Here is a 23112-nt window from a genome sequence, read left to right on the forward strand (position 1 = left end):
TGGCAAAAGAAGCAAAAGCAAGAAGAAAGAACATCACAGTGAGTAGTTTGTGTCAAGAATGGACTGCTGAAAACGTCGTGGAGGCAACTTCAATTGAGACAATCAAAAGGAGAACTAGGTTATCATCTAAAAATGAATAATGTGCAGGATTAGAGACAGAAAACAGGAAAATAGCACAAAGTGAAATGCAGGGACATGGGCTGAACAGCCCTTGCTCTGCTGTGACTTAAACCCTCATCTTCAACTTACTAGCTGAGGCCTCTGAATAATGAGTCCACTATGCTACTTATTCATATGGCATTGTCAATATTTCCTGGAGTTCCTCCATCTTAATTGCACTGGGCAGGTGAGGAATGGAAGACACGACCAGCAAAAGGTTGAACTTGGGTAGGAAAGGCTCAAAGAATGGTCCTTGACAGTGTCTAACCAGGACCTGCATTGTGAAATAATATGCAACTTGAAATAGACTATGCTTCTGGGACATTGACAATTCAGCAATGATTCAATATTACACATCTCATTATCTGTTTACTTCTGGGGAGAATGAGAAACTATTTGTCTTTTAGAGTGCAGCTTATGGAATGATGGCAATGTTATGGAGTCAGGTCTACAATCTATTGTTTGCATACTTGAAGATTCCAAAATGCATTGGATATACCCATATAATTTTATGACACGGAGAAAGACAGCCAAACCAAACCAGGAGAAAGTAAGGACTGAAGATGCTGGAGAGTCAGAGTTGAAAGTGTGGTGCTAGAAAAGCACAGGTCAGGCAGCATCTGGGAAGCAGGAGAATCAACATTTTGGGCAGAAGTCCTTCTTCAGGAATGTGGAGGGGAAAAGGGGGCTGAGAGCAAGCCAAGTGGGAAGGCAGAGGGGAGATAATTGTGATAGGTCGATGGGTGAACAGGTGGAAGGAAGATGGACAGATTAAGAGGGCAGTGTCCAGTCGGAGGGTTGGATGTGGGATGAGGTGGGTGGAGGGGAGATTTGGAAACTGGTGAAGTCGATGTTGGTTGGAGGGTCCCAAGGTGGAAGATAGGGTGTCCTTCCTCTAGTTGGCAGGTGAGTTTGGTTTGGCGGTGGAGGGAGCCAGGACTTGCATGTCACTGGGGGAGGGGGAGTTGAAGTGGTTGGTCACAGGGCGGTGGGATGGTTTGGTGAGCGAATCTCCTTGCTAGTTGGCTTCCTGTCTCCCTCATGTAGAAGAGAACACACCAAGAATAATAGATGCAGTAGATGAGATGGGTGGATTTGCAGGAAAATCTCCATTGGATTCGAAATTATCCTTTAGGGCCTTGGACAGAGATGAGGGCACAGGTTTTACACCTCGTGTGTTGGCAAGGAAAGGTGCTGGGTGTGGAGGGGGTTGTGAGCCTAACAAGGGAGTCACAGAGAGAAACTCCCCTATGTACGTTCCATTGAGATCATTCCCTCCACATCTCCTTCGTTAGGTCCACGCGCCCAAACCAACCCACCCCATCTACTGCGTCCATTGCTCTCAATGTGGTCTCTTTTATATTGGGGAGACAGGACACCACTTGCGGTGCAGTTCAGGGCACATGTCTGGCACACACGCACTAAACAACCCCACCGCCATTTGGCGGAACACTTCAACTCCCCCTCCCACTCTGCTGAGGACATGCAAGTCCTGGGCCTCGCCCACTGCCAAACTCTAGCCACACAACACCTGGAGGAAGAACGCCTCATCTTCTGCATTGGAACCCTCCAATCACATGGAATTAATGTCAGTTTCACCACTTTCCTCATTTCCTCTCCCCCCCGCCCCCATCTTATCCCAGATCCAACCTCCCAACTCCGCACTACCCTTTTGAACTGTCCTACCTGTCTATCTTCCTTCCCACCTATTCGCTCCACCCTCCTCTCTGACCTATCACCATTACACCCCACCTTCATCTAATTATCGCATTCCCAACTACCTTCCTCCCAACCCCATCCCAGACCCTCTTCCCCCATTTATCTCTCAGCGCCCTTGAGACACTCCTTCGTTCCTGATGAAGAGCCCATGCTCGAAACATCAACTCTCCTGCTCCTCAGACACTGCCTGTTATCCAGCACCACACTTTTCAATATGGATGGTAATGGAATAGTATAAGTCAGATGGGCTTCAGATAGGTTTCACAGGTCAGTGCAACATTGAGTGCCAAAGGGCTTGCACTGCGCTATGTTCTATGAATGCACAATGCCAGACTCTGCAAGTAATCAGTTCCAGACACTGGTTTAAACCTTAAACAAATAACATTGCAACTTATTGATGTAACAACTTTAGCAGAGTAAAATTAAACAAATTATCCTTCAAACTCAAAAAACCTTTCTTTTAAGCCCCATTCACACAAACAAACAGGGTTGTGGGAAAAATAAAAAATAAAAACTGGCCAGATTTCTTAATAGTTTTCATGATATATTGTTCCACAGGCATAGATGATGGTTCTTTGGTTGATTATCTGAAGATGTCGGAAGGAGAAAGTGAGGACTGCAGATGCTGGAGATCAGAGTCAAGAATGCGGTGCTGGAAAAGCACATCAGATCAGGCAGCATCCGAGGAGCTTGAGAATCGATGTTTCAGGCATAAGCCCTCCGTGATGAAGGGCTTAAGCCTGAAACGCCGATTCTCCTGCTCCTCGGATACTGCCTGACCTGATGTGCTTTTCCAGCACCACAGTCTCGTATCTGAAGATGTTGATCAGGGTTACCTTTACAGTTCATTCAGATAAAGGCAGCAATACTTAGAACTTAGTTTTCAATTCTCAGAATTTCCAAGAACTTTTCATGGGGGATTAAGTGGAGAGTTCTCAAATTTTCATGCTGTCACATAAACTGCCAGATTCCTCTTTATTGTTACAGAAAATCAATTCAAACTCTGGCCACTCCCTGACAAATTAACCAGCTCCTCCACAGGTCTCGGTTAGCATTCAAACATCTCCATCTGCTTCAGCACAAAATGAAAAAAGACCAAACAAGCTTTTGTTTATTCATGAGGCCAGGCCTGGCAGTTTATTGCAGGTTGGTTCCTGATCTGCTGATGCTTCATCAGCAGGGAAAATTAGATTAGATTACTTACAGTGTGGAAACAGGCCCTTCGGCCCAACAAGTCCACACCGCCCCGCCAAAACGAAACCCACCCATACCCCTACATTTACCCCTTACCTAACACTCCGGGCAATTTAGCATGGCCAATTCACCTGACCTGCACATCTTTGGACTGTGGGAGGAAACCGGAGCACCCGGAGGAAACCCACGCAGACACGGGGAGAACGTGCAAACTCCACACAGTCAGTCGCCTGAGGCGGGAATTGAACCCGGGTCTCTGGCGCTGTGAGGCAGCAGTGCTAACCACTGTGCCGCCCACAGTAGTGAGGTCAGTATCTGGGAATTGGTTCCAGCAAGCCTGGAAAGCCCTGATTTGCCTTTCCAAAAAGGAACACCTCACATTTATCTAAATTAAACTCCATCTGCCACTCTTTGGCCCATTGACCCATCTGATCAAGATCCTATTGTACTCTGAGGTAACCTTCTTCGTTGTCCACTACACCTTCAATTTTGGTGTTATCTGCAAACTTACTAAGAATATACCTCCAATGTTCACATCTAAATCATTTATATAAATGACAAAAAGCAGTGGATCCAGCAGCAATCCTTGTGGCACTCCACTGGTCACAGGCCTCCAGTATGAAAGACAATCCTCCACCAACACCCTCTGTCTTCTCCCTTTGAGCCAGTTCTGTATCCAAATGGTTAGCTCTCCCTGTATTCCACGTGATCTAACCTTGCTAACCAGTCTACCATGAGGAACCTTGTTGAACGCCTTACTTAAATCCAGGTAGATCACACCCACCCCTCTCTGCCTTCATCAATCCTCTTCATTACTTCTTCAAAAAACTTCAATCAGGTTCGTGAGACATAATTTCCCTCACACAAAGCCATGTTGACTATCCTTAATCAGTCCTTGCTTTTCCACGTCTGGGTGTGATCTGTACGGATTTAAGTAAGGCATTCTTTTCACCCTAACAGGGTGAACTCTCTAGACTCTCGTTATCTCATTTCTGAAGGCTTCCATTTTCCAGCCATCCCTTTACCTTCAAACATCCGCACCCAATCAACTTTTGAAAGTTCTTGCCTAATACCATCAAAATTGACCTTCTTCCCATTTAGAACTTCAACTTTTAGATCTGGTCTATCTTTTTCCATCACTATTTTAAAACTAATAGAATTATAGTCGCTGGCCCCAAAGTGCTTCCCCACTGACACCTCAGTCACCTTATTTCCCAAGAGTAGGTCAAGTTTTGCACCTTCTCTAGTAGGTACATCCACATACTGAATCAGAAAGTTTTCTTGTACACACTTAAATTCCTGTCCATTTGAACCCTTAATACAATGGCAGTCCTGTTTTACGTTTGAAAAGTTAAAATCCCCTACCATAACCATCCTATTATTCTTACAGATAACTGAAATCTCTTTACAAATTTGTTTCTCAATTTCCCAGGGAGGACTATAATACAATCCCATAAGATGATCATCCCTTTCTTATTTCTCAGTTCCACACAAATAACCTCCCTGAATGTATTCCCAGGAGTATTCTCCCTTAGTACAGCCATAATAGCATCCCTTACCAAAAATGCCACCTCCCCCTGCTCTCTTGCCGTATTTCCTATCTTTCCTGTAGTATTTGTATCCTGGAACATTAAGCTGCCAGTCCTGTCCATCCCTGAGCCACATCTTTGTAATAGCTATGATATCCTAGTCCCATATTCCTAGCCATGCCCTGAGTTCATCTGCCTTCTCTACTGGGTCTCTTGCATTGAAATAAATGCAGTTTAATTTATCAGTCCTATCTCGTTCTCTGCTTTGTTCTTGCCTGCCCTGACTGTTTGATTCACTCCTTTTCCCAAGTGTACAGTCTCAGATTGATCTCTCTTCTCAGTATCTCCCTGGGTCCCACCCCCCCCAACCACATCGCCCTCAACCCCCCCCAAACTTACTAGTTTCAGTCCTCCCAAGCAGCTCTAGCAAATCTCCCTGGTAGTATATTATAGCCCCCTTCCAACTTTGGTGCAATTCATCCTTCTTGTACAGGTCACTTTTACCCCAGAACAGATTCCAATGGTCCAGAAATGGGAACCCTTCTCCCTGCACCAGCTCCTCAGCTGCATATTCATCTGCTCAATCCTCTTATTCCTACCCTCACCACCTCGTAGCATTGGGAGAAATCCAGATATTACTATCCTCAAGGAACTCCTTTATAATTCCTGCCTGTTTATATTCTCCCTTCAGAATCTCATCATTTTCCTTTCCAACATTATTAGTTCCAATATGCACAATGTACTCCTGCTGGTTCCTTTCCCCTTTGAGAACATTCTGTACCCTTTCAGAGATATCCTTGATTCTGGCACCAAGGGAGGCAACATACCCCGCTAATTTCTCACGGCTGTGCCTCCCATTAGAGTCCCCTATAACAACTGATCGCTTGGAACCGGACGTACCCTTTGTTACAAGAGAGCCATTCTCAGTACCAGAACCTTGGCTGTTTGTGCTACACTCCACTGAGAGCCCATCACCCCAAAATTTTTGAAACAGCATACTTGTTTGAGATAGGGATAACCTAACTACCTCCCTATACCACCTTTTTTGCAGGTAACCCAACTATCTTGGGCGACTGGGCAGAGTTTGCACATTCTCCCTGTATCTGTGTGGATTTCCTCCGGGTGCTCCAGTTTCCTCTCTCAGTCCAAAGATGTACAGATTATGTGAATTGGCCATGCTAAATTGCCCATGGTGTTTGGGGATGTGTAGGTTAGGGGCATTGATCAGTGGAAATGTGAAGTAATAGGGTAAGAGAATGGGTCTGGGTGGGATATTCTTCGAAGGGTCGGTGTGGACTTGTTGGGCCAAATGGCCTGTTTCCAGACTGTAGGGATTCTATGATACCCAACTGTATTTGTGGTTTTTCTCCCTTTCTATACCTGCCATCCATCACATCACTAGCTCCTGTAAATTCCTCACTGCCTCTAACTGCCACTCCAACTGATCCATGCAATTTGATAGAATTCGCAACCAACCACATTTACTGCCAACACAATCATCAGCAACATAAAAGCTCTCCCTAATCTCTCACATCTGACAGGAAGAGTACATCACTTTAATAAAGGCCATCTTTGCCTCTTAATCTACAGACCGAGAAAATAGCACCATCTTATTGTTCTAAAAAGCACTGCTCCAGGCTAACTTTGTACCTATGCTTTATCTTTTTAAAATTTAATCAAAAGACAGATATCAATAAAACATATAATCAAAAGTGAACCTACTCTACTCACTGTGGCAGATTTACAACAATGTTATACTTAAAAACTATGCACTTAGCTTCTCCCATGCTGTGAGCTCTCCCATACAGGTTCCTCCAAGGTCAGCTGTGAATTTCGCTATTTGTTAATTTTTTTTTCTAGACGGGCTCCGATCTCCAGAGATACTTGAACTCAAACAGCAAAGGCAGCAAATGTGCAGATTCACTGCTATGTCCGACAGCAGTATCACCTTCTTTCTCTGGCCATGTGGTCTCTGCCTTTGTCTGTCTTCCTCCTTTTTGAAGTGCTGTTGTTTTGATTGCTTTTCTCTCCTCAAAGTTCCAATACAATGCAACAGCATATAAAACAGTAATTGCTGCACATGGAATTCAAGGAAATCACCTCCAAAATCTAAAATACCTCAAAAAAGGAGTAGCTCTTACAGCCACATTTTTTTCCCATCCTCCATCTTGGATTACCTTGATAAAAAGAACAAGCTAAAAGTAATGAAAAACCAACAAAGGTTCTACCAATAGCTATACTTAGAAGTGTGCACTGACACTTTAAATTGCTTTACACAAATAAAGTAATAAGTAGAATGGAGTAGCTAAAAAGGTCAAGTGAGGGAATATTCACAGGAAAGAAAATTGAGGTGCGAGGTTGAACAACTGAAAGGCATTAGATTTTGGAAGCATATGGTCACTTTCTCAAGTGCAAGCAAGAGTCCAACATGTATAGAATTAGGTTAAGATGTGAGGTCATCAGCATTAAAGAATATGCTGATAAATGTTTTTATTCCTTTCTGTGCACCATCTTCAGTCTCGTGCAGAGTATGGGTCCTGAACAACCAAGTGGCCTTATCTCAGTCAACTATTCTGTGGAAACTTTAATGAATTGGCAGGCTATTCTGCCACACCCAATACAGTTTTCATACAACATCTTGCACAGACTGTATACTGCACTGGCTAATTAGTCGCTCTCCACCCCAGTATTATTCCAAAGGTCCAACATTACTAAACACATTGACAATCAAATAACAACCATCTGCACTGAATGATTTTGCATTGCATAGCTTTTACCAGAGACATGGAGACCTCATACCAATCTGATAATAAAACAGTAACTTTAAAGGAAATTTCAACTATGAACTGAACAGCACTTCAGTGAAGCAGTGGAAAAAGAACATTCAACACCTGCTTCACATATGACTTACCAATCCTTGGTCTGATACTTTTATTTCAAATCCATCAACATTCTCTTCATTGAAGAACATTTCTTCAGGAACTGCTGGAATCTAAGAAAATATCAACAATGAAGTTGAAAATGTGAATTATCTATGAATATGTGAATTATACATGTGAATTATCTATGAAAATGTGAATTATACATGTGTCATAGCATACTATTTTCAATGGTCAGTTCAACCCCTTTTTTTTTCCCATGGACCCAAATCTCTGAAGCTAGATATGCAAAGATTTTGGAACTGGTCATTTCTTTTAGTCACCGACAAGGAATCTGAGTTCATGGACTCCTCTTAGTCAGCACAAATCCATTAAATTAAAGAGTTCAGTAAAATATCATACTAGGGAGCTTTTTGAGGTGTGCTGTTGAGATAAACAAGGCACTGAATCTGAGCACATTTATTGGGTAGTGATTCCTCCTTTCTGATTCATCTGCAATACCTCTCTTTACTGAAGACATTGCCAGACAAAGGGGCAGTGCTCAGAAGTTTTGTCTGAGGTACTGAGGGAGCACTTTCTGAGGTATTAATGGAGCACTTTCTGAGGTATTGAGGGAGAACTACCTGAGGTATTGAGGGAGCACTTTCTGAGGTACTGAGGAAGCACTATCTGAGGTATTGAGGGAGAACTATCTGAGGAATTGAACGAGCACTTTCAGAGGTTTTGAGGGAGAACTATCTGAAGTATTGAAGGAGAACTATCATAGGTATTGAGGGAGCTCTCTCTGAGGTATTGAGGGTGCACTATCTGTGGTATTGAGGAAGCACTTTCTGAGGTATTGAGGAAGCACTTTCTGAGGTATTGAGGTAGCACTACCTGCACACAAATAGGTATAAGTCAGATGTTAGGGGTAGGTTCTTTACTCAGCGAGTCGTGAGTTCATGGAATGCCCTGCCAGTAGCAGTGGTGGACTCTCCCTCATTATGGGCATTTAAGCGGGCATTGGATAGGCATATGGAGGATAGTGGGCTAGTGTAGGTTAGGTGGGCTTGGATCGGCGTAACATCGAGGGCCGAAAGGCCTGTACTGCGCTGTATTCTTCTATGCTCTATGTTTTCAAATAAACCTGTTGGACTATAATCTTGTTGTCAGGTGACTTTAGACCTTCTCTTTATTAAAGGGAGAAAGACATTTCTGACTGCTTGTTTCAGAAACTTCTCGAAGCTAAGATATTCAGGTTGAGGAAGACAGTATTCTTTCTTTTCACACTTACAATTCATTCTTGAGTAGGCCTACATTTATTGCCCATCTCCAGTGATCCTTAAGAATAGGTTTGTGAGCTGTCTTTCTGAAGTACTTCTGCGTGGTTCAGGTCCTCCCACAGTACCATTTGGGAAAAATAGTCACAATAAACAAAACCTAAAGCAAAGGTTGGCACCTTCAACAATCTCTACCAACACACTACAAAATTTACGTTCTACAAACAAGTCAAGCATTTGAAGAGTCCATTAACTTAAATCCATGAACTGCAGTTTTCAAACTCAAAATCTCAAACTCAATCTTGTTTAACATTTGATAAGTACTTGCCTGGAAAAGCCACCCCAATACAGCAAGAATCAGCAGCTTGTTCAGGAAACTGTCATTTTGCTCACTTGTTAGAACCAAGGATCTGTTTGATGAACCACAGAGTAAGGCCATTTTAACTAAAATATAAACAAATGTGCAGATACCCTTCTCTCTTTTTGAAACTATTGCACTGTCAAATGTACTAATTAATCATTTGTTAACCAAATGGTCACTAGAACAAGTTCTTGGGTTGAAAATTGTATTTTCTTTTAAACTTACTAATGTGTTCAGACATGTTATGACACAATTCTGGAGCAGGTGGGATTTACTTTACTCTCAGGGCATTTTCATCGTCATTCATTTATATACAGCGCTCTTATGACCATAGAGGTCTACAACACAGAAAGAGGCCAATCACAATTATGCTGGTCAAAAACTACCATCTAACTATTCTAATCACATCTTCTAGCACTTGGCACATAGCTCTATGTCTTAGCATCTCAAGTGCACACTAAATACTTCAAAAATGTTATGAGGATTTCTGCCTCTACCATCCTTACAGGCAATGAGTTCTAGATTTCCACCACCTTCCGGGTGAAAAAAAAGATTTCCTCACATCTCCTCTAAGCCTTCTGTTTCTTACCCTAAATCTATTCCACCTGGTTACTGATCTCTCCATCAAGAGGAAAAGTTTATTCCTATCTACCCTATCTATGCCGTTTTGGCGGCAGAATAAGCTGCTCCAGCTGGGATCCTCTGCTTTGCCCATTCTTTTTCTTATTTTTTTCCTCTTTGGTTTCTCCTTCTCAGTGTTCGCTTTTCAACTTTTGATTTGAACTTACCCAAAGTGCAGCACAGGGAGTGGGTGCTGGAGCAGAGGCCAGCACGGGGTGGGGGGGAAGACAGTCCCGGAGAAAACGTTGTTTGGAAGAGCTGACAGCCAGTGCAGGGCGGAACGAAGGCTTAGAGCGAAGCAAGGACAGTTGTTGGACTGGGGTCTGGCATGGGCAATCAGACCATGTGGGGAAGCGCCTGTGCTGAACTACTGCAATATCTATTTGAAATTTGTTTATCTGACTGTAACGTCGATCCTTTTAACTAAGTATACTGAATCACTATAAAGTAATGCAACTACTTTTCTTTTTTTTCCCTTTTCGATATCTAAGAGTACTTGTGTACTCTGTACCTAAGATGGTACCATATGAGGTAACATTGTAAACTCTCCACTGTATCCCAGTACTTAAGTACACATAAAGGATATTCTATTCAATTCATAATTTTATATATCCCAATCATGTTCCCTCTCAATCTCTGCTGCTCTAAGGAAAAAAAAATCCCTGTCTGTCAAATTTCTTTTCATAACTGAAACTCTTCAACCCAAGCAACGTGCTGGTTAATCTCCTCTTCACCCTCTCCAGTGCTATCACATCCCTCCTAGCAATGTTGTAGCATTTAAGATCAGCGTGTTTGTTGACAGGACTTTTATTATCAAAGTTAGCTAACCAGAGCGTCACAAAATATAAAAACCACAGAGTTAAAACCTGAGGTGGATACAAAGAGGGAACAGCCACATTTCCAAAACTGGTAACAGATTAATAAATTATGACACAGTATCCCCTATTTTACTGGTACCTGATTTAAAGAATAGTTCCACTGAGGCAGGTGTCCTGACTATTTCACAACTTCATCAGACTAACCAGCTATCATCTTATCACTGACTGTGTGCCTTGACTGATAAACTGCTACATTTGCCTAATTCCTGGCTGTTAAACTGAAGGAATTATTCAGCAGTGAAGCATGCAAGAAGTCCTGAGGCTGTGAAAAGTACAAAAGAACATTTATTCTTTGTTTTTAATGGATGGTAAGGTGATTTTAGGAGGACTAACAAGACAATGGAGTACACATTTTGAATTATATGACCCTAGTACGTACAGAGGATCAAAGAGACTTCAGTGACCAATTCCACAAATCCTTGAAAACAGCAGGGCAGGGAGATAAAGTAGTTAAGGCGGCATATGAAACACTTGCCTTTATTAGTTGAGGTATTCAAGAGCAAGGGAGTTTTAATAGAGTTGTACATAATATTACGCGATAGCTAGAGTACTATGTGCAATTTGGTCATCACATTGTTGGAATGATATGACTGCGCTGGAGAGGATGCAGAAGCAATTCACTAGGATGGTGCTGGGCTGGAATAATTCAGTTACGAAGAGAGATTTTATGGGCTCTACTGACTCCTTAGAGCATAGGAAGTCAACGGGGATCTGATTGAGGTGTGCAAAATTCTGATGGACACAGATACGCTAATTACGAATAATCTTTTCCCCTTGTAGATGAATCAATACCAGGGCACACAGTTTTAAGGTAAGGAGGTGAAAGAATCTTTCACCCAGAGGGATGCAGATATCTGGAGCTCTCTGGCTTAAGGGTAGTAGAGGTAGGAACCTTTAGACATCGAAGAATTATTTAGATGAAGACTTCAAACACAGTAGCATATAAACTCTCCTTGGTTGCAGCCATTTCTGGTTCAAAGCCAGATGACTGCGGTTGTTGGAGGTCAATCATCTCAGGGGCCGGACATCACTCCAGGTGCTCCTCAGGGTAGTATCCTATGCCCAACCATCTTCAGCAGCTTCAATGGCTTTCTCTCTATCACAAGGTCAGATATGAGAAAATTCATTGAAGATTGCACAAAGGTTCAACACCATTTGCAGTGACTCAGAAGCAGTTCATGTCCAAATGTAACAAAATCTGCACTGCATTCAGATTTGGGCTAGTAAGTGTTAAGTGACATTCATTCTACCCAAGTGCTGGGTAATGATCATCTCCAGAGAAAATCTAACAAACTCCCCATGATGCTCAGTGATATTATGATTGCTGAGTTCCCCGACTGCATCCTGGATTTACCGCTAACCAAGAACAAAACTGGATTAGCCATATAAATATTGCAACTACAAGATCAGGCCAGAGGCTAGGAATCCTGCAATGAATAACTCACCAGTCTCCCCAGAACCTGTGCATCATCTACAAGGCACTAATTATAAGTATGATGGAATATTCCCTACTTACCCAAAGTGTACATCTCCATCAACAGAAGAAAGTCAACCTCATTCATAAACAAAGCAGCCCACATGACTGGCATCAAATCCACAAAAATTTGTTCGCTCCATCACCAATGCTCAGTAGCAGCAGTGTGTACATCTACAAGATGCACTGCAGAAATTCACCAAAGCTCCAGAGACATCATTGTCTAAACTCTCAATCACCATCATTAAGAAGGATAAGGGCAGCAGACACATGAAACATCATCTCATGGAAGTTCTCCACAAAGCCATACACCATCCTAACTTGGAAACATATCCTCATTTTTTTATCACTAGGTCATACAACCTGAAACCCCTGTATCTGCACTACATAGAGTGTAGCAGCTCAGCAACACCTTCTCAATGGTAATTAGGGATGGTCTATAAATACTCGTCAAGCTAGCAGCATCTGAATTCTATGATAGAAATTTTAAAAATCTAGACCTGTAGAAGCATGAGAATTGAATTTATTGAACAATTCGATATTTTCAAGAGACCAGAAAGAACAGATACTGAAAAGTTGTTTTACCTGGCTGGCATATGGATTCTGGAGTCCACAATTTCCAAATGGCTGTTCAATTAGGACCAAGACAAGGAGAGACCTCTTCACTCAAAGGATTGTCAATCTTTGGAACGATCTACCTCAGAGCATTATTAAATATATTTAAGGCTGAGAAAGACAGATCTTTAGTCTCTCAGAGAATTACCAGTCATGAGGAACAGTCAGGAAAGTAGAGTGGACCATCATGAATGGTGGAGCAGGTTTTTAAAAGGGGCAGATGGTCTTCTCTGCCTTCTATTTCTTCTGCTATTAAAAAAATTCCTTTAAAGAAACACCCAAGTGAGTCTGGCTGAAGAGACTTCAAGAAGTAACAACGTATTTCTATCCCTAATCAAAAGTTGGACCTCTTTCAATCAAACTTCAAATAAAAACAGCACATAATTTCACTGAATGCATTCCTGAATGAATCTCAGGTTTCCACCTCCTTTCCAGAGACATTCCAAACTGTTGTTACCTTGACGTTCTCCCAACAAATAGCTTTACCTCAGCACAGCACAACATCCCATCCTTGTAACCTTGAATATGTCAAAATAATGCTCTAATTACGATCTTAATATTTTTCATACTTCTTTAAAGTCACCTACTGTCGAAGCTGAAGAGCTCAATTTGTCACCTTCTTTCTTTATCCTATCTTAATATGACTTAATCCTGCCTGACCAGGAAGCAACTTTGCGTATTTCCTATATTACAAAACTGACTACATTTCTAAAATACTCCATTTGCTGTCAAAAGCTTGTCTTTAAAGGCACCGCAGAAACCCAAGTTGTTAACCTTTTATTTGAAGTGGCCCGAGATTTGAATATAACAGTATACTGTTACACCATCAATCAGAAATAATAAAAGAGAAATTGGTGGGGTGCTGGGGGCAGCTGAAACAAAATTCTGTATTGCTAGCATCTCCTGACACTCACCTGTATATTTGCAATAAGAGGGTAAATGCACTACGGTAATAATCAAGGAATGGTGCTACATGATCCACCATACTAAGAAACTCAACCACCCAAGGCACAGTGAAAACGATGCGTTGATTTTCAATCGACTTTCTCAGTAATCTGTGTACATCCAGAACAGGTGGACTCTAAGCAGGTAAAGACAAGAAGGTAGATCAGCAAATGTTGCGACTGATGTTGAACACACTTACTTTGTCACAAGATGTGATAGGACAATGCTACTGAGGTTTCATCTAGAAGCTTTTCTGAAGACGATAGATGGATCTAGGGGCCCAGAGGAGCCATCCCTTCATAACTTACTCAAGTACTTCCTGATTAGATAACTACTCAGCTGTTATGATAGTCAACCTGCATTTTTATAGATAAGCATTCAAAGGTAGTTCACAGAGGCATAATCAGCTCAGTCTGGATTAAGATATTAACAGAGTTACCACAGAACAAAAATAAAGGGTAAAAAACAAAAATAATTCCCCCATCATTCAAAGCAAATGTTTCTATTTGTATTCAAAAGGAACGGTTCGATTAAAAACCCCATGGGGTTTAAATCCCCCCACCCACTCCATCAAGGACATGCAGGTAATGGGCCACCTCCATCGACAAGCCCTTACCACCTGATGCCTGGAGGAAGAACGCCCCATCTTCTGCCTTGAGACCCTGCACCACACGGGATCAATGTGGATTTCACCAGTTTCCTCATTTCCCCTCCCCCCACCTTAAGCCTGCCCCAAACCTCCAACAAATCACCACCCCCTTGACCGGTCCTACCTGTCCATCTTCCTTCCCACCCATCCGCTCCACCGTCCCCTCCAACCTATCACTTCCACCTGCACCTTCATCTACCCATCATATTCCTAGCTACCTTCCCTCCAGCCCCACCCCTGTTCCATTTATCTCTCAGCCTCTCTGGCCCACAAGTCTCATTCCTGATGAAGGGCTTATGCCTGAAAGGTCGATTCTCCTGCTCCTCGGATGCTGCCCTGACTTGCTGTGCTTTTCCAGCACCACATTCTTGACTCTGATCTCCAGCATCTGCAGTCCTCACTTTTGCTGAATATTTCTATTGCCCTAGTTCTATACACATAATCAAGTACATCTACCTGATACTGCCAGAGTCCCCATTTTTATTTCAGATGGTCAGCATTTAATCACAGTTAGCACAAAAGACAACTATTTAGCTGTCAATATTGTGGCTCCCACAGATTAATCCAATCAGTTCAACACCCCCTACTCATCCCCCTGCAAGTTTATTTCTAAGTGCAGGTTCAATTTCCCTTGGACTTCATTCTTTCCATTCTCATGGACAGTGTGTTCCAGGTTGCGTGTTGAAAATCTCTTCCTCAGATTCTGCCTGCATATTTTGCCCAAAAGCTTAAATCATTGTCCCCTGCTCCTCGTATCATTAGTTGAAGTGTCTACCTATTCTAAAACTGTCATAATCTTGCACACATCTTTCAAATCTCCTTTCAAACTCCTTTACTCCAAGGAGAACAACCCAAGTCCTTTTAACTAAACTTTGTAACTAAATGCCCCCGCTCCTTGAACTGTTTTGGTAAATCTCCTCCCCATTCTATCCAGGACCTTCACATTCTTCTTAAGCACAGTAGCTAGAAATGGATATAGTTGTGACCTAAGCAGAACTTTATAAAGTAGAGTTTCCCTGCTTTTGTACCCAAGCCAAAGATCCCATTTACATTGCTAACCACTCTCTGACTACATTGTGGCACCTTTAAATAATAATCATGCATTTGGCCCCAGTTTCTCTGTTCCTGAGCATTCTGCCAAAATAATCACACTACAGTTCGCTACATTAAATTCCATTTGCCATGTCTCCCCATTCTTCCTTTCAACATCCCATTGGAGGCAGTTTGCATCATTTTTACTGCTCACCATTCCAAATTTGGTAAGATCAGCACATTTTGAAGTTTTACTCTGTAGTGTAAGAAACAATGCAGCGGTCTCAGAACTGACCCTGGGCAAACTATACTGTCTATTACCCTCTACGATCTGTGGTGACCTTAAGCCAATTTTATTTTATCATACTGGACTCTGACAAACGCTCCCCTCATTCCATAAGCTTCAATTTTACTGATCAGTTTTCTATATAGTGCCATGCCAAATGATTACATGACTATACCATGAAGATTGGTTAGCTCATTTGACTGAACAGCTAGTTTGTGATGCACAGTGATGCCAATTGCAACTGGCACCATGAAGGTGCCACGTTCTCAACCTTGCTAGAGGCATGGTGACCCTCAGCTTAAGCCAATCACCAATTATCTGTAATAAGAGAGCAGCTCTATGGTCTTCTGGGACTATGTAGCCTGTAAAGTTGCCATCAACTGCATTCCCTCCATCAACATTCTTGGTTATTTCATCAAAAAATGTAACTACTTAAGTACAATCTGCCTTTTAGAAATGTGAACTGGCCCTCCTTAATTAACGCCAAGTGCTTGTTGCTTTTTCCGAAATTATGGATTCCAAAATCTTACCACTACACACGTTAGACGAACTGGCATATAGTTCCTAGGAGCAGATCATGAACCACATATTTACCATTCTTTACTCCTCTGGAAGCACCACCTATATCACCCCTGTCAAGGGAAAGCTGCAAGACTACAATAAAGCCTTTGGTCATCTCCACTCCCATTTCTCTTAGCAATCTGGCTGGCAGACCAGTGGGATCAGGTGACTTATCCACTCTAAAGACCAGCTGATTATATAGTACTTTCAATTTTGACACTGTATATTTCTACCACTATCTCTGCTTCTAATGATAATGTCAGATCCTTCCTCCTTAGTAAATACTGATATCAAATATTCTAGCTTTGTCCTGCATCTCTAAGCATACAACAATCTATTTTCCTCTAACAGGACCCACTACCTCTCATTACTAGCTTTATATGCATTACATAGAACATAACAGCACAGTACAGCCACTTGTTGTGCCAATTTGAAGCCCCTCTTAGATTAGATTAGACTACTTACAGTGTGCAAACAGGCCCTTCGACCCAACAAGTCCACACTGAGCTGCCAAAGCGCAACCCACCCAGACCCATTCGCCTACATTTACCCCTTCACCTAACACTACGGGTAATTTAGCACAGCCAATTCACCTAACCCGCACATTTTTGGACTGTGGGAGGAAACCGGAGCACCCGAAGGAAACCCACGCAGACACAGGGAGAATGTGCAAACTCCACACAGTCACCTGAGGCGGGAATTGAACCTGGGTCTCTGGCGCTGTGAGGCAACAGTGCTAACCACTGTGCCACCGTGCCGCCCACTTACCTATACATTTCCATTTTCATCCATATGACTATCCAATGACCATTTAAATGCCCTTAAAGTTCGCGAATCTACTATTATTGCAGGCAGTGTGCTCCACGCTCCTCCCACTCTAGGAGTAGAGAAAGTATCTCTGACATCTGTCCTATATCTATCACCTCTCAATTTAAAGCTATGTCCCCTCACGCTAGCCATCACCATCCAAGGAAAAAGGCTCTCACTGTCCAACCTGTCTAACCTTCTGACTATCTTTCACGTCTCAATTGAGTCACCTCTCAACCTTCTCAAGTCCCTCAGCCTTTCCTTGTAAGACGTTCCCTCCATACCAGGCAACATCCTAGTAAATCTCCTCTGAACCCTTCCCAAAGCTTCCATATCCTTCTTACAATGCGGTGACCAGAACTGTACACAATACTCCAAGTGCAGCCGCACCAGAGTTTTGTACAGCTGCAACATGATCTCGTGGCTCTGAAATTCAATCCCTCTATTAATAAAAACCAACACGGGTATGCCTTCTTAACAACCTGGGTGACAACTTTCAGGGATCTATGTATATGGACACTAAGATCTCTCTGCTCATCTACACCACCAAGAATTTTACCATTAGGCCAGTACTCAGCATTCCTGTTGCTCCCTCTGAAGTGAAGCAATGGTTGATGATTTTCAGTTACATTTTATGTTAACTGCCATTCTCACATTCTGTCTTTATCAGTCTTACTTTCCCCTTCACCTCTCCTCTCAACCCCTTGTATTGACCTGGTTCTCATGTGAAGAATTCACCTGATATCCATCATAACCCCTGTCTTTCGTCATTGAAAGAGCCTGCTTTTACCTTTGTTAGAATATTCCTAGTCTGTAACTAAAGCACTTTTATCTGTCTGGTCCTTTGTGTTAATTTTATAAACTTAAACCATGCTCATCGAATTTGCGAAAAACATTTTCCCCCTTCCAATCTCCACCTTACTTAAAGATCTTCACCTATTCTCCCTTTACCGTTTTCCCTGCCAGGCTGTGGCTCTACTTTGCCCTGATCTTTATCTTGCTTATCACACTAAAATGAACCTCTTCCAATTTAGAAGCTATGAGACTGTTCCTTGCTCTTTTCCAACACTAATCTAAACTAATCAATTTGTACCCCTACAGACATTTGGTCGACCTCATTCCCCAGCAATTTTCTAGTTATGGGCAGAAAACATACTGGTGAAAGCAGCTCTGCTGAACGGATTGAGAAATTCTTCCCCTTCCTTATCTTTCATTCCAACATTACCTATTTGGGTAATTTGTTTTTCTCTCTCAATTATTATTTATGCAACCTCAGAATGTGTTTAGTTTTTACGAAAAAAAAGGAGAATCTGAAGTTTGCAAAGGAGATGGAAAGGGGAAAAGGTGTTTCAAGAATTCGATGTTAATGGTTAAGTTTTATAAAATTAGCTCAATGTGACCAGACAAGTTACAATCAACACAACGCACGCCTTCAGATGGATATCTATAGGAAATATGAAAATTATGGCATGTATGCACCTTGTTCCTCAGGGAGAGAGCTGCCTCTTGCATGTCTTTTGCTGGTCGCTCATCTGTACGATAAGGGAAGAAGGCAAGGAATCCAAGAAACTTAGCCAGGAGTCTTGTTGTCATCAAGACTGAAGCAAAATGTTCCTTTTCATCCTAAGATTAACAGAATAAAAAGAGAAGAAACTGTTTCAAGGAAAGTTGCTGATATATCATTGAGAACAAGATACCAAAGCAAACACTCTGCCTCAAGAAACAAAATATTTAACATCTTCATGACACTGTACCCTTTCGACTGCCTTGCTCCTATCAGAAAAATTAATTGCCCATGCTTGGTAAGGAGAGAGGATGAACAAAGTCACAGAGTCTCAACTTAAGGCTTTCATGAGCACCTCATTATACCTATTTATAATAATTTTGATTTCCCTATCATTTCATAAGTGGTATATGTGTTACTTTCTCCATTTTATTCCTTTATGACTATTTTACTGCTGTGGTTGTGTTTTCCAATTTTGCTGGATTCATGATCAGTTCCCGAAGATTTAAGCTTAACAAATATAACACTTTTTCCACGAAGGAATGAGAGAAAATAAGGAACTACAGGGCGGTTGGTTTGACATCAACTGTTAGAAAACTACTCAAATCTGAAATTTTAACAATTAAATAATTGTATGATCTGTCAACATGGTTTTAGGAAAGGAAATTAGTGTCTGACAAATTTATGTTGAGAATGTAAAAATTTAGCTAGATAAAAAGGCAGCCAGTATATGTAGGAAGTTTTCCAAAAGATATTCAATAATGTTTCACACAAAAGGTTAACAAGCATAAAAAGTGCATGTGGAGTAGGGGTGGGGTTTAATATATTAGCACAACTGAAGGACTGGTTGATGGGCCAGAAGCACTCAGTGCCTAAAATATTGCTGAGACCTCAGCTACTTAGAATATACATGAATTACTTAGGGGTAGAGATCGAGAGTATTGTTTCAAAATTTATAGATGATTCAAACTAGGGAGCAGTGCAAGCTGAGTGGATATTAGGAGGCTGCAAAGAGATACAAACAGCATAAGTAACACAGTAAAGATGAAGTACAAAGTGGGGAACCGTAGCTCATTCTCTTCTAAAAGAGAAAAACCGGATGCCTTTTAAAAAAGGTGTGAAACTTTTAAATGCATACATAAAAGGAACACAAAGTTAGCATGCACCCACAGCAATTAATTAGGAAGACAAATGGCTTATTCTTTCAAGGAAGAATCAGTTGGTCTCAACTCCTTGCTCTCCTAGTTAGTTTTTAAAAGTTACTATTGAATCTGTATACATCAGAACAATCGGATAATGTATTCCAAACTCAAACCACTCATTTTTCATCTTGCCTAGAGTCGTGTTGACAATCACCTTAAATGAATGAGCTCTGGTTATCGCTCTTTCAGACACTGGAAATAGTTTAGCATTATCTACTTTATTTAAACTTTATTAAAAGAATTAAGAATTTTTAATCAAATTACCTTCCGGTCTTTTCTTCAATAATCCTAGCTTCTCTCATCTATCCACATAACTGTTATCCCTCAAATCTGGAACTATTCAGACAAATTTCTTCTCTCAAAAGCCTTTGCGGCCTTCACAAAATTGGACATAATCAAAATGCCAACCGGGGCCACATCAGTATGATTCAGCATACCTTCCATGCTTTTTCACACACTGCCTCAGTAATAAAGCCATCTATTTATAATTCCATATATTTTATTAATTGTTTTGCTAACCTGCCCTGTCAGCTTCAGATACTTACGCACAAACACTTCCGAGGTCTCTATCTCTCTTCTGCCTCCACTAACCCCCGTAAAACATTTCAAAATTATCCCATTTAGCTTATATTGTCTCTATTCACTCTTCCTACCACTACTGATCCAAGTTGAATTCCATCTTGTTTACGTCCACCCATCCTACCACTTCATATCCCGCTAGAATATATTTCTGATCATTTTCCATAATACCCTAAGACATAAGAGTGCAAGTAGGCCATTCAACTCAAGTCTGATACACCTTTCAATGGAATCAAGGCTGATCTGATCTTTCCCACTTCACCTTCTTGTCTTTGCCTAGAACCCTGATTCTCTTACTGATTAAAAATCTCTGACTGGAATATATTCAATGACCCGGCCTTAACAGCCCTCTGAGGTCAAGAATTCATTACCCTCAGAAAGAAATATCATCAATCTCTGTCTTAAATCAGCAACTCCCATATTTTCATTACAAGTGAGGACAGTTTTACAGCTTAATGGAGAAAGTGAAGGAGGATGTACAGTCAGGGATGCTACAGCCAGTGCTTGGGTATTTCCAAAATATTATTAATATGTAATATTATTAAAATAATATTCCCAGAGTGGGGGTCTCAATTACTCAGGGTCACAGGTTCAAAGTGAGAGGGGAAAAGTTTAGGGGAGATATGCATGGAAAGTTCTTTACGCAGAGGGTGTTGGGTGCCTGGAACACATTGCCAGCAGAGGTGGAGACGGCGGACACGATAGCATCATTTAAGATGTGTTTAGATAGATACATGGGTTGGGAGAAGAGGGATATAGACGCTTTAGAAAATAGGCGACAGGTTTAGATTGAGGATCCGGATCGGCGCAGGCAAGGATGGCCGAAGAGCCTGTTCCTGTGCTGTAATCCTCTTTGTTCTATTTACATTTGTAATACAACCATCATATTGAAACCACAGAAATAAAACAAAGCACCTTCAACCAATTTTCAGTGACCAAGCTAAGATCAATTTTGTCTTTACTATGCCATTTTCCACAGTAAAAGTCTCCTGCAATAATCACATATTTTGCATTACTACTTTAGCCAGATAAATACTCATCCATAAGCACACAGAACTAAGCTTTGACAGTGTAAATCGCTCATCATGATACAAAGTATGCAGCAGCTTAGCAGAATAAATATCTCACTGCCAGGCTCATTCCTCCTAGTTTAGAAGAGAATTGATGTATTTACCACTTTAAAAGCAATTTATGAATTATGTACCATGGTTTGAATGCACAAGTACAGCAGAGCAATCCTTATCAAGAAGATTGATTGGTGGATCACTCACTTCAAAACTGACACTTTGTATCAATGCTTTACCTGTTCATCCACATCCCCTTCACATTCTGAGCACCCATGGCTCAGAATCGCAATGCTGTCCAATTCCAAAATTTGCTGGCAAAGTGTATCTGACAAGTGCTGATTTAACTGATGGCTATGAGAGAAAAGAATGAAATCAGTCCTTTCAATTCATCAAGTGCCAGTAAGGACAATTCCACATAAGTAACATATATATGCATATACTGAAAAGTTGCAGAAAGAGACAGTTTACATTTACTTACTGAAAGTACACTGCTTCACAAGAGAATGGATGTTACTTTACGCCAGACTGCGTTATCAAAACCATTAAAATATATCAACAGTGGCGACAGGCCAAATGTGAACACTAGAAAGGGATCGTGACATCCAGCAGTATATTTAGAAGAGAGCCTTGAATTTAGGAGAAATAGAAAGAAATCCTTGAGTTCCTGCAGGAAGGTAACTGGTTGTGTTGCCCATTTGAGATATAGACAGGGTGGATAGCAAGAAGCTTTTTCCCCCAGAGTGGCCATCTCAATTACTTGGGGTCACTGGTTCAAAGTGAAAGGGGAAAAGTTTAGGAGATATGCATGGAAAAATGCTTTACGCACAGGGTGGTGGACGCCTGGAACACATTGCTGGCAGAGGTGGTAGAGGCGGGTACAATAGCATCATTTAAGATGTATCTAAACAGATACATGAATGGGTAGGGAGTAGAGGAATACAGACTCTTAGAAAATAGGTGACAGGTTTAGACAGAGGATCTGGATCGATCCAGGTTTGGAGGGCCGATGGGCCTGTTCCTGTGCTGTAATCTTTGTTCTACCTCCTATGGCCTGCATACGGCTTCTTGTTGGCCAATAAAGTGCCCTTTACCAAAGTCCCCATCATCAGAGGTCCCACATTAGACAGAATTAGGGTTCTTCTATCATAGATCACTGTGCCTGAATCTGCTCTTTGAACTTACTAACTACACTGACATCATTTTTCTTTCTTTATACCCCTACATTTCTTATTGAACTTTTCAAGCACATATTCTTCCCTGAAAACTCTGTCTATTTTTAACAACATTTTAGGAGATGTATCAGATCATATATACCTCAAAAAATTTCAGTTTTTACACGCATAGAATTGCAGAAACAAATAGTATCCCTAAGCCACAAAAGTTATTTGTCACCATTTGAATCTTTACATGTTTGAAAGCACTATATAATTAATCCCACCTTGAACATTGCCCAAAAATCATGCAACTTTTACCCCCCCATGTCGATATCCAATTCCTCTGTAAGTTCCTATTGAATTTATTTCCACCAGCCTATGTATTCTCAATCATTATAATTCACCATGAATTAAAAGTTTTCATGTCCCCTCTGGCATGTTAAAAACTATGCAGAATTAGATCATGGTGCTCCCAGCTGTGTATGATAATAGACAATAGGTGCTGAAAATGTGTTGCTGGAAAAGCGCAGCAGGTCAGGCAGCATCCAGGGAACAGGAGAATCGACGTTTCGGGTATAAGCCCTTCTTCAGGAATCCTGAAGAAGGGCTTATGCCCGAAACGTCGATTCTCCTGTTCC

At 41.5% G+C, this 23112-nt stretch overlaps 1 protein-coding gene across 3 annotated transcripts in view; it reads right to left on the minus strand.

Moving 5' to 3' along the window:
- The window catches only part of cdan1 (codanin 1), a 116768-nt gene that overhangs the window by 39581 nt on the left and 54075 nt on the right, over positions 1 to 23112 (minus strand). For all 3 annotated transcript variants that reach the window (XR_006312867.1, XM_043698388.1, XM_043698387.1), the window contains exons 11-15: positions 21557 to 21671; positions 18448 to 18591; positions 13603 to 13769; positions 9068 to 9149; positions 7513 to 7593 (exon numbers count right to left, since the gene is read on the minus strand). Coding sequence is in view for 2 of the 3 variants with exons in the window: in XM_043698388.1 (XP_043554323.1) it covers positions 7513 to 7593; positions 9068 to 9149; positions 13603 to 13769; positions 18448 to 18591; positions 21557 to 21671 (589 nt within the window). In the remaining variant the exon portion in view is untranslated. The remainder of the gene's footprint in view (positions 1 to 7512; positions 7594 to 9067; positions 9150 to 13602; positions 13770 to 18447; positions 18592 to 21556; positions 21672 to 23112) is intronic.

Source organism: Chiloscyllium plagiosum, chromosome 10, assembly GCF_004010195.1.
Source record: "Chiloscyllium plagiosum isolate BGI_BamShark_2017 chromosome 10, ASM401019v2, whole genome shotgun sequence".
In the NCBI taxonomy this organism is placed as follows: domain Eukaryota; kingdom Metazoa; phylum Chordata; class Chondrichthyes; order Orectolobiformes; family Hemiscylliidae; genus Chiloscyllium; species Chiloscyllium plagiosum.